The following is a 15,173-nucleotide window of genomic DNA, read 5'->3' on the forward strand; positions in this document are numbered from 1 at the left end:
TGGGCGGATAAAAATTGCAGCAGACCTCCCTGTTATTGAATGACGGATCTCTCTCTCTCTCTCTTCCTTTCTTTCCTTGTTTTGTTTTTTAAGCTTCTTGCCAGGCTACTCAAAGATCCAATTACATTATACAATATTCCTGTGTCATAGATTTATTGCTTTTCTCTCTCAGAAGTATGAAAGGTTATGTGATTGTCCTGAGGTCATGAAGTGTATATTTCTGCAACCACAGGGAAGAGGGCTTTCTTCATCAGAACTTGTTGGGTGTGAATTTTCCAGAAGTGTTTGTGGAAAAATCCAAAATACTGGAAAGCTACTGCTTTTCCTCTTTAATTAGATGGCCTAAGGTGTTTCTCATGATAGTTGATTAACTCACTTATCTATTCAGCAAACATTTACTAAATATCTCTTGTATGGAAGATGAAAAAGACAGTATTTTGCCCCTAAGAAGCTTACAGTCTATTGGAGAAGAAAGTAAAAAAGAAAAAAAAAGATAATTGCCCCTAAAAATGATAAATGCTGTAACAGATACATATTTTCAGCTGGCTATGTTGTCTGCCAATTGTATAAACAAGTATACACCAAAATATTAATATATAACTTAAGCTCTAGAGCAGGGGTCCCCAAACTACGGCCCGTGGGCCACATGCGGCCCCCTGAGTCCACTTATCCGGCCCCCACAGCACTTCCTGAAGGGGCACCTCTTTCATTGGTGGTCAGTGAGAGGAGCATAGTTCTCATTGAAATACTGGTCAGTTTGTTGATTTAAATTTACTTGTTCTTTATTTTAAATATTGTATTTGCTCCCATTTTGTTTTTTTACTTTAAAATAAGATTTGTGCAGTGTGCATAGGGATTTGTTCATAGTTTTTTTTTATAGTCTGGCCCTCCAATGGTCTGAGGGACAGTGAATTGGCCCCCTGTGTAAAAAGTTTGGGGACCCCTGCTCTAGAGTTAACCTTGAATGAAAAGAATAAAACAAATAGAAGAAAGGAACTGTCCTCTACTGTTACAATGGCAGATGGCCTTCCCTGTCATCTGGAGGTGTTGACAAGTCATATGTCACCCACTGCTCTCACCATCTGTGCTTTTTGCTTTCCATAGCACTGGTTACGGCGAGTGTTTGCTTAACGAACCTGAACCCAGATCCTACCCTTTGCCTTCCCAACTGCCAGGCCTCCTTTACAACGTGAATAAGCAATGTGAATTGATTTTTGGACCAGGTTCTCAGGTGTGCCCATTTATGGTAAGTGTTTGAAGATTGATTCTAGACTTCTTTTTATTCATAGTTCTGCATTAGATTTTTACTCTACTATAAACTACTTGTGGAAAAGTTGAGAATGACCCATTGACTCTTTTTTTTTTTTTTTTTTTGTATATTTTCTGAAGCTGGAAACGGGGAGAGATAGACAGACTCCCGCATGTGCCCAACCGGGATCCACCCGGCATGCCCACCAGGGGCGACACTCTGCCCACCAGGGGGCGATGCTCTGCCCCTCTGGGGCATCGCTCTGTTGTGACCAGAGCCACTCTAGCGCCTGGGGCAGAGGCCAAGGAGCCATCCCCAGCGCCTGGGCCATCTTTGCTCCAATGGAGCCTCGGGAGGGGAAGAGAGAGACAGAGAGGAAGGAGAGGGGGGAAGGGTAGAGAAGCAGATGGGTGCTTCTCCTGTGTGCCCTGGCCGGGATCGAACCCGGGACTTCTGCATGCCAGGCTGACGCTCTACCACTGAGCCAACCGGCCAGGGCCTGAGAATGACCCATTGACTCTTAATGACAATAGTACTGATGATGGTGAGAAGCCGTCACAGTCCTCAGTGTTAGATGGTGCTTTCCCTGCACTTTCTCACTTCACTCTACAGCAGCCCGACAGGGAGAGCCGTTATTGTTTTCATAGTACAGGTGGGCCAGTGAGGCTCAGAGAGGACCCGTTGCAGAGCTGGTTTTGGCAGAGGTCAGCCTTTTCTTTCTTTGTCTCGTTTCATGCTCATTGACCTGTCCAGGTGACCTTTATTGTAGGGACTCTTCGAGAATCAGTAAAAGTAATTCATGAAACAAATCTGTTCCCCCTGTTTTAGCTCATCAAAGTTTTTTCCTGTGACCACCTGGGGCTTACAATCATTTCTGGTGGTAGCTCAGCTGGTGGGTGTGTGATATTTTGATGTGGACCAATGATATGATATGATCCAGTGGTTATTAGATTTCAGATGAGGAGAACGTGCTTTTTTGGGGGCCCTATTGTATCCCTTTGGGTGCATGTGTTAGTTTTTCTGGGAGAACTTTCAGAGATAACATGGTGCATGGGGAAGTATAGTGATTCCATGGAAATAATAAAATATTTTGAATAAAATTTATCCATAGTTATATTTATTTCTGTGTTACTCATGGTAGTGAACATTAGGGGTACTCCAAATACCCAGCAGGAGAATAAACAAGTTATGGTGTCTCCATTTAGTGGAATACTATACAGCAAGTAAAAATTAGCCTCACATGACAACATGATCCTGATATAGCTTTTAAGTTAAAATAATAAGATAAATAATTATTTTATAGAATATGTTCTCAACTGTTAAGGGTAGAAAACTGTAGGAAAGACTGGGTAGGGTAAGGCTTTTCTACTTTTTATAAAGAAATTTTAATATTTTCTGAAATTTTTTATCCTGAACATGGTTTAGTTTAGTAATCAAGGGGAAACAATGTCTTTAAAATGTATGCCCTAAAATAAAGCTAAATATATCAACTTGGGTAAATCTAAAAATACTGTGTGGGGGGTGGGGTGGGATGGGGGGGGTAAGCAAGTTGTAAGGTCTATTAGTATATCCTGAGATGCTGAATACTATTGTTTTTTTAAAGGGGAAATGTATATTATTGGTTGATACTTAAACATTTGGGGTCGGATCAGCAGGAGTGATGCAGTATTAACCACCACTCAGGACACTGGGCGTCCCTGGGAGACGGGAAGGCTGGGATTAAGGAGGGATGTACTGGGCCTGTGATGACTTTCCTTTCTTTAGTTGGGTGGTGAGTCCCTGGGTGTCTGTTATGTTATTGTTTGTACTTTTTGTACACCTGAAATATTTCACAATATTTTGTCCCTTTTTCCCTCTGGCCCCCAACACCCTAAAAACAGCCATCTTGTGGTTGTGTATTCTATGGCCTACAAGAAGAGAACTCTAGTTTTGCATTCAAACCAAATCTAAACTCAAATTACAGCTAATTACAACTTAAGTCCAAACCTAGTCTCCAATCTCAGCTCCTCACAGACCCAGGCTCTCATCACACAACCCCAGCATGCTCCTTCGCCTCTGCCCATGTTCTCTGTGGCCTGGGGATGGATTACTGAGGACCAGATGACACCCTGTGTGTCTTTGATGCACAGAAGTCCTTTTTTACACCATCACAGGTCCTACCAGACATAGAAATGTATATCATGGGCTGTTCTCTGTATCCCTTGGAATTTTATTCACTTATACCAAGAAGTGAAATCCTTTTCCAATCTGTACTATTTCATTGGTAAACACTAATTGGAAGTAAACCTTGCCGTATTTGATATCATCTAACAACATTGTTTCTGAACTGTCATTTCACTGAAATGAGCAGATGCAGTGTCGACGACTCTGGTGCAATAATGTGGATGGAGCAGACGGAGCCCTCAAAGGCTGCCGGACTCAGCACACTCCCTGGGCGGATGGGACCGAGTGTGAGCCTGGAAAGGCAAGTAACACCTCAGCCCTGCCTTCCACACTGGGGAAGAACTGGGCAAGATCTTAGCTGCAGGCTCAGTCACCACTGTTAAGAATTAGTGAGTGCAGTATGTTTTAGCAGGCGTAGTACTTTTTTGAGGCAAAAGGTTCGGCTTTCCTATTAAAAATTGTGAACACAACATTATTATATAATAGCGATAGGATTGACATGGCTGTCTCTATTGCCTCCATTTTAAGACCTACCTTTTCTCATTTTAACATTTCTGAAATTCCATTGAGCTATCCAAATTTATGGGTACATTTAATAGGAGGTAGCATTTCTTTTTCTTTTTTCTGTCTCTTCAGGGAATGGCAATGGAAGTCTATTATTATGTGATGAAGCATCTTAAAATCAAAGAAATATGGGAATACAGTAAATTTACTGTGTTCACAACTGGGACACAGGCTTTTCCCAATCTTTGTCCCTTTATAAAGCAATGATGTCACCTGGGATATACCCAAGTCCCAATTCTCAGTTGGTTATCATAGTTCACAATTATTCGTTAGCAACCAAACAAAATCTGCTAGTTGCACAGCCCAATGATAACAACATCCCATGCACCTGGGAATATGGTTAATGTAACCTACTTAACCTGGTGTCCATCTAAGAAATAAAAGGTACTATGTTTCTGATATCATCATCATCACCAAAATATATGGTTAAAAAATACTATAGATATAAATCCTGATTTTTTAAAATCCGTGTGGAAAATGGCACTCTGTTACTAACCAATAATATAATCCCTGAACAATATTCTAAGTCTTTTGTCTTTCTTACATATATTTTTCCTGTCTTCTCTCTTCTTGCCATTGTCTACTTTGCTCACCTTTAATATTTTATTTTCATCTTCCATTTTTTTCCACCTTTCCTTATAGAATCAATAGCACCAGAATGTTTCCATGAAGGGGGTCCTAAGGAGATAATAGAACTGAATTCTCTTGTCCCTGGTTTTATATATAGGAAACAGAAAAAAGAAGCAACTTGCCTAAGATCACACAGCTCATTAAAGGGCAGCGCCCCCCAACACCTTCGCCCCTCTCCCTAACTCCCTCCTTTGTCAGTGTGAAGGGGCCAGAGGGCACTGCAGTAGCCAGAACTGAGCTCTGTTTCCAGTGGTCAAACTGGAGGACCAGTGGTTTCTTCACCATCTCTCAGGGTGGTTATAAAGTTACATAAGTGGAGGGCATGAAAGTTACTTGAAAAACACAAAGTTCAATACAAAAATTAAAAATTACAATGAAGATGATTTTATTCTTGACCTGATGACTAAGTCAGCTCAAGTTACCACTACTTAATGGCTTGGACTTCAGCAATTAAGTATACACCTTTCCCCAGTAACAAGCTCACCAAAACTATATACAGACATAGGTATAACAAGCTTTCTACCTTTCAGTAGCTTAAAAGAGAAATATATCTTCTTGGTCAAAGTGGATCTTTTCACTTCTTGTAGAATATTTAACTCAGCATGTTGAGTGGGAATATGGTTCTTAGGTTTCCATGGCAACCATTAAGAATTCACTCATCATGCCTGACCTGTGGTGGCGCAGTGGAGAAAGCATCGGCCTGGAATACTGAGGTTGCCGGTATGAAACCCTAGGCTTGACTGATCAAGGCACATATGGGAGTTGATGCTTCCTGCTCCAGCTCCCTTCTCTCTCTCTCTTTCTCTCTCTCTCTCTCCTATCTAAAATGAATTAAAAATATATACTCATCATTAGGAAATGAAGTGTCCTCAGAATCTTTCTAAGCACAGTGACTCAGACAGCTGCTACCAGTTGATGGGCAATGACAGTAAACGTAATACCCAGTTGCCAGCTTGGTTAGTTGGCTTGACGTAGAGCCAGCCAACTATTTTACTTAAATTGAAACTGTTTATTCTCAGAAAAATCACTGGTACTGTGTTGTGGTTTTTAGTTAAACTGATGCACCCACCTAACAACTATTTTTGACTCATGCTATTGCTCAAAAAGCCATAACAAAGGCTACTCAGTAATATGATGAAGAGAATTATATTTAGGAAACTTGTCATGAATAGGCTGCCAGGTGCCATGTAGTGATATGGTATCCCAGTCCATCATGGAACATGGAAGACTGTGAGAGATATCTGTTGTGTCTTGCTCTAATCTTCTGTTGTTGCAACAGAAGCAGAAGATAAGGAACTTATTGCCCTTGCAGGGCAATCTTACACCTGAGGGGTGGGTATTTGGGAGATCTTTCAGAAGACTTTTTCACTGTATGCTTGAGTTCAGCAAGAGGAAGGGACTTCAAGGCACCCCAAAGGGCAAATTCAGACACCTTCAGAGAAGCACTCTGCAGTGAAAACATAGGTACATTTTTAGTTGGGTTTTAGAAAATTAAAAAAAAGAAAAGTGGCCAAGTCTAGTAGCTTTTATTAAAGATATGGTATATGTGTGTTTATTCTTCTGAAGGGTATTTATTTATGCATTTTACAAATGCCAGAGATGGTGGATATGTTGGCATAGAGATTCTTTGTGTACTTTCATTGTGTTTTCATAGGATTGGCAGTAAAACCATATGCTTTTTCTCTAGCACAGTCTGACTCCCTTTGCTGAGTGGTTCATTTTTTCTCTTTCTCTTCCTTCTGGCTCCTTCAGCAGCGATCTGTCTTAGGCAGCTGACAGAATGTTATTTTGATGAATGACTCTAATGTCTCTGTACTTTCTCTATTCTCTTGTTCAGTCCATTAACATTTGTATTTTAATCCTCTTTGTAAGTATCAGGTTTGAAACTTTCGTTTTAAGCCTTCTTGAGATGAAATTGATCCCCAAGTCCCTTTTCCAACCTGTCTCTCTTTTTAAAAAGAACTTGGGGATTATTTAGGTAAAATATCATTTAAATGGTTCTGGACACTTTTAGGAAAGGCTGACTATAGTTTGGCTGGGGCTCTGCTGGCCACTTAATGCTTTGTTATGATGTAATGGCTTTCCCAATATGTAATTATTGTTTGTCAAAGTTGCCTGGAAAAATAGATTATCTTGGTACATACTTGCTGAACAGCGCTGATTTCTAGCCTCTGTCACCGCAGGCCCTTCTGTTGCTCTGAGGCCTGCCTCTCCCTTGAACAACCGTCAGTGATCCTAGCAGTCAGATATGCTTCATTTACAGGTCAGTTTTAATTAGACTTTTTTTTTTAAAAGAGACCACGTGAGGACATTTGAGTGTAGTGCTGAATGCTGGCACTCTGGGCATGGTAGCACCCATGTCCTTATTTTGCTTTGAAGTCGATTGTTCTTATGTGGAAGTAAAGTTTGTAGAATACAGAGACCAACAGACTGAAGACTTAAGTGTCAAAAGGAGAAAATATATATTTGCAGGTAATTCCTCTTTATTAAACTCCATGAGTCATCATAGGAATTTTTTCCTTACTTTGAAAAATTTATAAGATGTGTATCTGGCACCTAGATTTGAAAGTTGAATTTGGGCATCAGCTATAACCTCTATTACATATGAATTAGGAATATTGTTGAAGGCCCTGGCCGTTTGGCTCAGTGGTAGAATTTTGGCCCGGTGTGTGGATATCCCGGATTCGATTCCCGATCAGAACACACAGGAGAAGTGACTATTTGCTTCTCCACCTTTCTCCCTCCCTCCCTCCCTCTCTCTCTCTCTTCTTTCTCTCAGTCTCTCTCTCTCTCTCTCACACACACACACACACACACACACACACACACTCACACACTCACACACAGCCATGGTTTAAGCACATCAGCCCAGCTGCTGAAGATGGCTCTGTGAAGCCTTTATCTCAGGTGCTAAAAATAGCTCATTTGCGAGCTTGGCCCCAGATGGGCAGAGCATTATCCCCAGACAGGGTTTGCCAGGTGGATCACAGTTGGGGCACATGCGAGAGTCTGTTTCTCTATCTCTCCTCCTCTCATCTGGAAAAAGAAGAAAAACAATTAAAAACATTTTTTTTGTTCAGGTCAGACCCAATTATAGTAGTATAAGCAAAGTGGCTCTTTTTTTCTGACACAAAAAACTAGCTCACCCCTGGGGGGATAACTTGGTTGGTTAGAGCATTGTCCTGAAGCACAGAAGTTGCCAGTTCAATCCTTAGGGCACATATAGGAACAGATCGATGTTCCTATCTCTGTCTCTCTCTGTCTCTCTCCTCCCTCCTCTACCTTCTCTCTCTAAATTTAATAAAATAAACATAAAAAATAAAAGTAGCCCAGAGTTAAACAGGTATGGAGCTGTTGTGGCAGCTCTACAAAATCATCAGAGACCTAGGCTCCTAATTTCTTTCTGTCCCACTAATATATATAAATGAGCTTCATCCTCAAAGTCACAAAATGGCTGCTGCCACACCAGTCATCAAGTCTGTGTTCCAGGCAGAATTAAGCCAAAGGGCAAGGAACAAAGGAGTAAAAGAACCCTCCTAGAATCTTACCCTGTGAATCCTGCTGACATCTCTTTGACCACTCTTATCTGTATAAGAATCTGGGGTAAATACAGATTTTGGACCAAGGATGAAAGGAAGAATGGACATCAAATGGGCAACTTAGAGTCTTAGCCTTACCTAACCATTTTAGTAATTTGCTTTTGTTATAAATGTCAGTCTTTATTTAGATGTCAAAATTGTTCCCATTTGCTCACAGTTGAGAGGTATTGTATGTCACAGTTAAGAATGTACTTGAGGCCCTGGCCGGTTGGCTCAGTGGTAGAGCGTCAGCCTGGCGTGCAGAAGTCCCGGGTTCAATTCCCGGCCAGGGTACACAGGAGAAGCGCCCATCTGCTTCTTCACCCCTCCCCCTCTCCTTCCTCTCTGTCTCTCTCTTCCCCTCCCGCAGCCGAGGCTCCATTGGAGCAAAGATGGCTCGGGTGCTGGGGATGGCTCCTTGGCCTCTGCCCCAGGCGCTAGAGTGGCTCTGGTCGCAGCAGAGCGATGCCCCGGATGGGCAGAGCGTCGCCCCCTGGTGGGTGTGCCGGGTGGATCCCGGTCGGCGCATGCGGGAGTCTGACTGTCTCTCCCCGTTTCCAGCTTCAGAAAAATACAATAAATAAATAAATAAATAAATAAATAAATAAATAAATAAATAAATAAAAAAAGAGTGCACTTGAGTCAGATTATCTAATGGTTCAGCTCTGCTGCCTGCTATGGTTTGTCCTTAACCCCTCTATGTAGCCATTAACTTTTCTGTAGAAATGTGGGTGATAATAGTATCTACTTCATAGTGTGCTATGAAAGTTAAGTTATATAAATATACATATACACATATGTATACAATTCTTAGAACAGTGCTTGACAAATATTAAGTGTAAATGCTTGCCATTATTATTACTAACGTTAAGTCGGGTCTACTGTGTGCTCAGCTGTGTACTAGGTGCTCTGGGATCTCATGTTATACTCAAGGCAACTTTGGCAGGTAGATCTTCATTTTTCATCTGTGAGAGCAGAGTTCAGTGACTTGCCCAAGGTCACAGAGTTAGTTTGTGCAAACTAGACTTTTGCCTGCTAAGCTTTGTCCCTGCACTGTCCAGTGTGGCAGCCATTAGCCACAGTGAGGGTAGTGACCACTTGAAATGTCAGTCTGAACTGAGATGTGCCTAAGAGAAAAAACAAACCAGGTGTTGAAGACCAAATATGAAAAAATATTTAAAAACTAAGTTATAATTCTGTATTGATTACATATAGAAATAATGTTTTAGATATTTTTAGCTAAATGAGATATACTAAAATTAATTTCAGTTTTCTTTTTACTTGTTTGAATGTGGCTCCAAGAAATGCCTGACTCAAGCGGCATTCTTATTGGATAGTGGTGCTCTAGACCAAGCTGTTTTTCTCAGTTATCTTCATGTGCTTGTGTTACAATGTTCAAGAACACAGTGGAGACGAATACACAGTGATTTCATGGAGTGGTGTGGCCACTTGTGCCTCTGCCTATATTTCTTGGGTATGGAGTTGCCCAGGATTCTTTAGAAGCAGAACCTTTAAAGCCTCAGCCAAATAGCCCAGGGAAGGAGACATGTCCTCAGGTACTCTAAGAGCATAATTACAAGGGAGAAGGCACAGCAGAATAGAGAAAGTTTAATTACACTCTTTAAATAATTGTTCACCAAGCCTGTGTCCCAGGACTAGCTGTTCAGACCGGGACCTTCATCTGCCTCTTCTCTGCCCACTTTCAGCTCAGTGCTGCCCGCCCCAGCTTCTGTGGCTGCATACCTGTGTCCTCCCTGTGGGTGACACACAGCAGAGCCACCAGCACTGCTTGGAGATCGGAGTGAGCCACAGGGTGCCACCCTCCTGCCGCCATGGCTGACATTCTTCCTTTGTCCCCTGCTCAGTGACCTCCGCTTTGTGTCAGGCCCTCACACCTCAACAATGGCAGAGGGCTGACCTGGGCTTCTGGACTCCCTTGTCCTGCTGAGGACTTTTTGTTTTGTTTTGTTTTGTTTTGTTGTAAACATCATGGCCTTTTTCCTGCTCCAGGCTGGAGTGTGAAACCATTAGGATCAAAAAAGCAGTAAAGTTTAGGGCTGTCTGTAATGTGTCCATTTTGCTTTGATTTGTCCCTGTGCCTCAGTGGAGTGAGTATATAGGACTCCTATAACTAGCTTTTATACTTCCTGTTTAATTAGAATTGGGTTTTCAAATCCGTGGGAGGCACTAAACATATTTTAACAAGCTTCCAACATGTCTGGGCCTTGTTAATAGAGATTTGCTATGCAAATCCAGCCACTCATTTGGCCCTGTCCACCGCCAGTCTGTGCATTTCCACCCTCATCCGCCATCACTGCAGAGCTGGCCCCTGGAGTTACCGTGGTGGCCCGGAGCCGACCCCTCACTGGCTAGTTTTATTCAAGCAAGTTATAAATGAAGACACAGTCTAAGATAAAGAAAGTATGATTTAAAATTCCTACAGTTTCCATTATTTACAAAGATGATGAAGTTGCTGCTTTTCACACCGGCGCATGGAAAACAATTAGAAACGTCTTTGAAAGACAGTTGGTCCCACAGTGTCTCAGGCACCAAGCTCTCCCTCATTGTTCCCCTTATCAAATGCAGCACTGCAAGTTTGGATTTTGTGTTCCCAAAGAAATGGAGGCCCCTATGACCGATGGATCCTGGGGAAGTTGGAGTCACTTTGGAACCTGCTCAAGAACATGTGGAGGGGGCATCAAAATAGCTGTTCGGGATTGCAACAGACCAGAGTAAGTCCTAGAGCTATAACTGTTATTACTGGGATAGTGGGAATAAAAAATGCTGCATGCGAATAATTGAGCTGGAGGCAGATGAGGAGTTCTTTCCAAGTTAAGAGAGTGAGTGGACTTTTAGGGCTCCTGCAGCTGATGGTATCCAAGCTCTATTCCTGGATGCTTCCCTTCTGTATTACTATATTTTACCATGATCTTTCATTATTAAAAGTTTTGTCTATCGAACAGTGGTGCTTTTATGTTGATTGATCTGTTTAACAATTTTGACAGTCAAAGCTCACTGCCACCCAGAGCTTGGGATAGCACGCTAACAAAGTGAACAGATAAGTTTTTCATGAGGAAACAAAGAAATCAGTCATTTTCATCCAGATTGTAAGTAAATAACACCCTCTTTGTTTAGCTTCTGAAATGCTGAAAAAGGCACACAGACCCCTGAGGCAGCATTAGCAGATCTCAGTGGACCTGGAACCCCAAGCCAGGAATTACTTTTTGAATTAATCTAGTTGTCTTACAGGTGAGACATCTGAGGCCCCTATTGCACAACCTGACAGTTCACAGATTTGAAGTGTCCTGCTCTTCAGAGTCATTCTCATTCTGTGACCAGCCTAACCTTATTCAGACTTCCATGTTCAAATAAAGTCAGTGAGTTTCCCCGGCAGCTATCATGGTAGACCTGTGTTTTCTGGGGAGGCTGTTTACAAGTAGGTTTTTAAAATTGCTATCTTCATTGTGAGGAATGACATCTAATTTTATGTAGCTATAAGATGTATCAAATTTAAAGGAATAGAAAATAATACATGATATTATTGCCACTGAACCTATATAGACTGGAGACCCCAGGAAGTCTTCACAGTTAGAGATAGCTTTTAGTTGTATAAAGCAACAACCATTTTTAAGAACCAGCTGCTTTGGGATGATGTAAAATGAATAATGAATTTGCCTATCAGTGCTCATTTAACTTTAAACAGCCTGCTTTAAGGATCACAGACTGGATTGTAGAGAGAAGCAAGCAGGTCAAGTAGCAGAGTGGGCTGCTTCAGTACAACAGAGATAGGCCCTCCTGCAGAGAGGAGGAGACCATGTGCAGTGTGCCCCTGGGATCTAGCCGACAGTTCATAGGTAGGAAAAGGGCCTATTGTTGACAAAGCTTCCAAATTCTTTTAAAGAAAAATCTGAGTTGTGTGAACCAAAAGAGAACATAGCTATAGGCCACTGTTGAAAGCCCTGGTCTAAATAAATACTCTGTAGCACAAATCACAGATGATGATCAATTTATTTTAATATGTTTTTGTTCACAGCCCAACATTTAGTTCACATCTACATATCATTACTCTCCATAGAAGATAACTAAAAAGCTATAAGATATAGACTGGTTTATAAAACTAACATGGTAGCTCTGCTTTTAAACTAATAACATTAGATTTGTCAGAATCTAATTTAGTATTTATTTTTAAATAATATAAAAATAGTACATGCTTTAAAAAATTCAGACTAGCCAGACCAGTGGTAATGCTGTGAACAGAGCATTGACCTAGCATGCTGAGGTTCTCAGTTTTGAACAAGGGCTCATCCGGCTTGAACGCAGGTTCACCAGCTTGAGCATGAGGTCTCTGGCTTAAGTGTGGGATCATAGACATGATCCCATGGTCACTGGCTTGAGCCCTAGGTCGCTAGCTTAAGCAAGGCGTCAGTGGCTCAGCTGGAGCCCCCTCCCCATCAGGGCATGTATGAGAAGCAATCAATGAGCAACTAAAGTGCTGCAACTAAGAGTTGATGCTTCTCATCTCTCTCCCTTCCTGGTTGTCTGTCCCTCTTTCTGTCTCTTCTCTGTCTCACTCTCTCTGTCTCTCTTGGTAATAAAAAACATTCAGACACTAACATATGATGTAAAAAATTACTATCATTGTTATTTCTAACCCCCAATTATCCCCATAAAAAATAACTGCCAAAAAACAATTTTAGGTATATTCCTTTGGACTTTCAAAGAAGATTATAGATGTAATATGCATTATATGAACTAAGAATAAAACAAAATAAAGATTGGCCCTGGCTGGTGGCTAATCAGCCTCAGGCATTAAAATAGCTCGGTACTCAAATATTGGGGTTGCCAGGTGGATCCTGGTCAAGGTGCATGTGGGAATCTGTCTCACTATCTCCTCTCCTCTCCTCTCACATAAAAAATAATAATAATAAGGATCACACTATATTTAGAGTTCTATAACTTTCTTTTTAAAAGTAATATATATCGTAGCTATTTGCATTGTTGAAACTATAATAAAACATTTTGGGCTAACAGCAAATATGATTTTTTTTTTGCACTTTTTCTGAAGTTAAAAGCAGAGAGGCAGCCAAACAGACTCTCACATGCACCCAACCAGGATCCACCCGGTATGGGCGATGGCTCTGCCCATCTGGGATGCTGCTCCGTTGCGGCCGGAGCCATTCTAGCGCCTAAATGTGGAGGCCATGGAGCGATCCTCAGTGCCTGAGGCCACCTTTGCTCCAGTGGAGCCTTGGCTGCGGGAGAGGAAGAGTTAGAGAGGAAGGAGAGGGGGAAGGGTGGAGAAGTAGATGGGTGCTTCTCCTGTGTGTCCTGGCCAGAAATCAAACCCGGGACTTCCACACGCTGGGCTGATGCTCTACTGCTGAGCCAACTGGCCAGGGCCGCAAATATGAATTTTTTTTTAAATAAAAACTATTGTGTGGTTCCATCAAGTCAAATTATTATTGTAGTAAGCTATACATGAGGGTATGAATATTGCAAATAGTAGGCACTTCTGAAATTTTGACTCAAGAATATTGTATTCAATAGAAGTGTTTGGTGGGGTTTTTTTTGTTGTTGTTGTTTTTTTTAAGTAGTGGAGCAATTCTAGAAGTTCTGTGGGAAGTGGGAAAGAAATCCCTCCATCATTGAAATGGCGAGACAAAGAAACTCATTCAGTTAAAAATCTCAGCAGGGAAGGGTCTAGAGCAGGGGTCCCCAAACTTTTTACACAAGGGGCCAGTTCACTGTCCCTCAGACCGTTGGAGGGTCGGACTATAAAAAAACTATGAACAAATCCCTATGCACACTGCACATATCTTATTTTAAAGTAAAAAAACAAAACGGGAACAAATACAATATTTAAAATAAAGAACAAGTAAATTTAAATCAACAAACTGACCAGTATTTCAATGGGAACTATGCTCCTCTCACTGATCACCAATGAAAGAGATGCCCCTTCCAGAAGTGCAGCAGGGGCCGGATAAATGGCCTCAGGGGGCTGCATGCAGCCCTCGGGCCCTAGTTTGGGGACCCCTGGTCTAGAGTTTCAAAACTAAGCGCAGATTCTCACATTCAGAAGTTAGGAACCAGTCATTAAAGACTTCAATTGGACATCCTTGTTCTTGCTGTTCGCTATGGGTGTTTTAAAGTGAAACAGTCCACCTAGGTGCGTGTCTGTGTTGACATCATCACTTCATTGAAACACCTCCAAGCTATTTGCATTTTGGGATGTCCCTGTGAATTACCGAAGGAGTGTGCCTCTGAAAACTGAAGGTACAGTGGCACGGGGGAAGTCTGTTTGACTAGGAAAGGGAAAATCAGATCCGAATCTCAGTTTAAAAGCCTGTCTGGAGAAATTTGCAGAGCAAATGGTTCGTTATGTAGAACATGACAATGGTTGCTGTCCTGAGTTTCCCAGGGAGCAGTCCAGCCTGCCCACCCCGTTGGAGGAGCTCCGAGGTTTTAATGTACCTTTAGAATCCGATGTTGTCTCTATTAAGAACACTGGATTGTTCTTACTTTTTCACAGAATTCATGAGATTAAAGAATGTATTTAGCACCCAGAGATGTTATGCTGTGCTTTTAGGTTTTTTCCCTTGAAAGTATAAAAGCCAAAACCGGAAAAGGACCCTTGCCATGCAAATGGATTGTTCCACACCCATGAGCAAGCCATATAAACAAAATGGTTTCTAATTTTAGTCAAAAAATGTTTTGGTCTCAATTTGTATATATTGCTATGGTTTGCCATTGTGACAATGGGGCCCTAATATTTTGTCTTTAAATGCTTTATTTAGTTTTCTTAATCCTATGTTTTGACCCATGTCCTACAGGTTAAAATGAGTATTTGTTCTGGTTTGTAAGGGTGGCCCAGTTTAGATCAGTTGTCCTGGAGAAATTTAATAGCTCCTTTTTTTATTCTCAAAGTGTCCTGGATTGGATAGTTAATTATATGGTCACCCAATCTATGAGAAATATGTAACAGGATAAAA

The 15,173-nt window shown here is 41.6% G+C and overlaps 1 protein-coding gene across 1 annotated transcript in view; it reads left to right on the plus strand.

The window, feature by feature from the left end:
• The window catches only part of ADAMTS9 (ADAM metallopeptidase with thrombospondin type 1 motif 9), a 175,809-nt gene that overhangs the window by 42,855 nt on the left and 117,781 nt on the right, over positions 1-15,173 (plus strand). Inside the window, exons 10-12 of the mRNA XM_066244506.1 lie at positions 1,105-1,246; positions 3,600-3,713; positions 10,771-10,916. Coding sequence (XP_066100603.1) covers positions 1,105-1,246; positions 3,600-3,713; positions 10,771-10,916 — 402 coding nt within the window. The remainder of the gene's footprint in view (positions 1-1,104; positions 1,247-3,599; positions 3,714-10,770; positions 10,917-15,173) is intronic.

This window comes from Saccopteryx bilineata, chromosome 10 (assembly GCF_036850765.1).
Source record: "Saccopteryx bilineata isolate mSacBil1 chromosome 10, mSacBil1_pri_phased_curated, whole genome shotgun sequence".
Taxonomy (NCBI): domain Eukaryota; kingdom Metazoa; phylum Chordata; class Mammalia; order Chiroptera; family Emballonuridae; genus Saccopteryx; species Saccopteryx bilineata.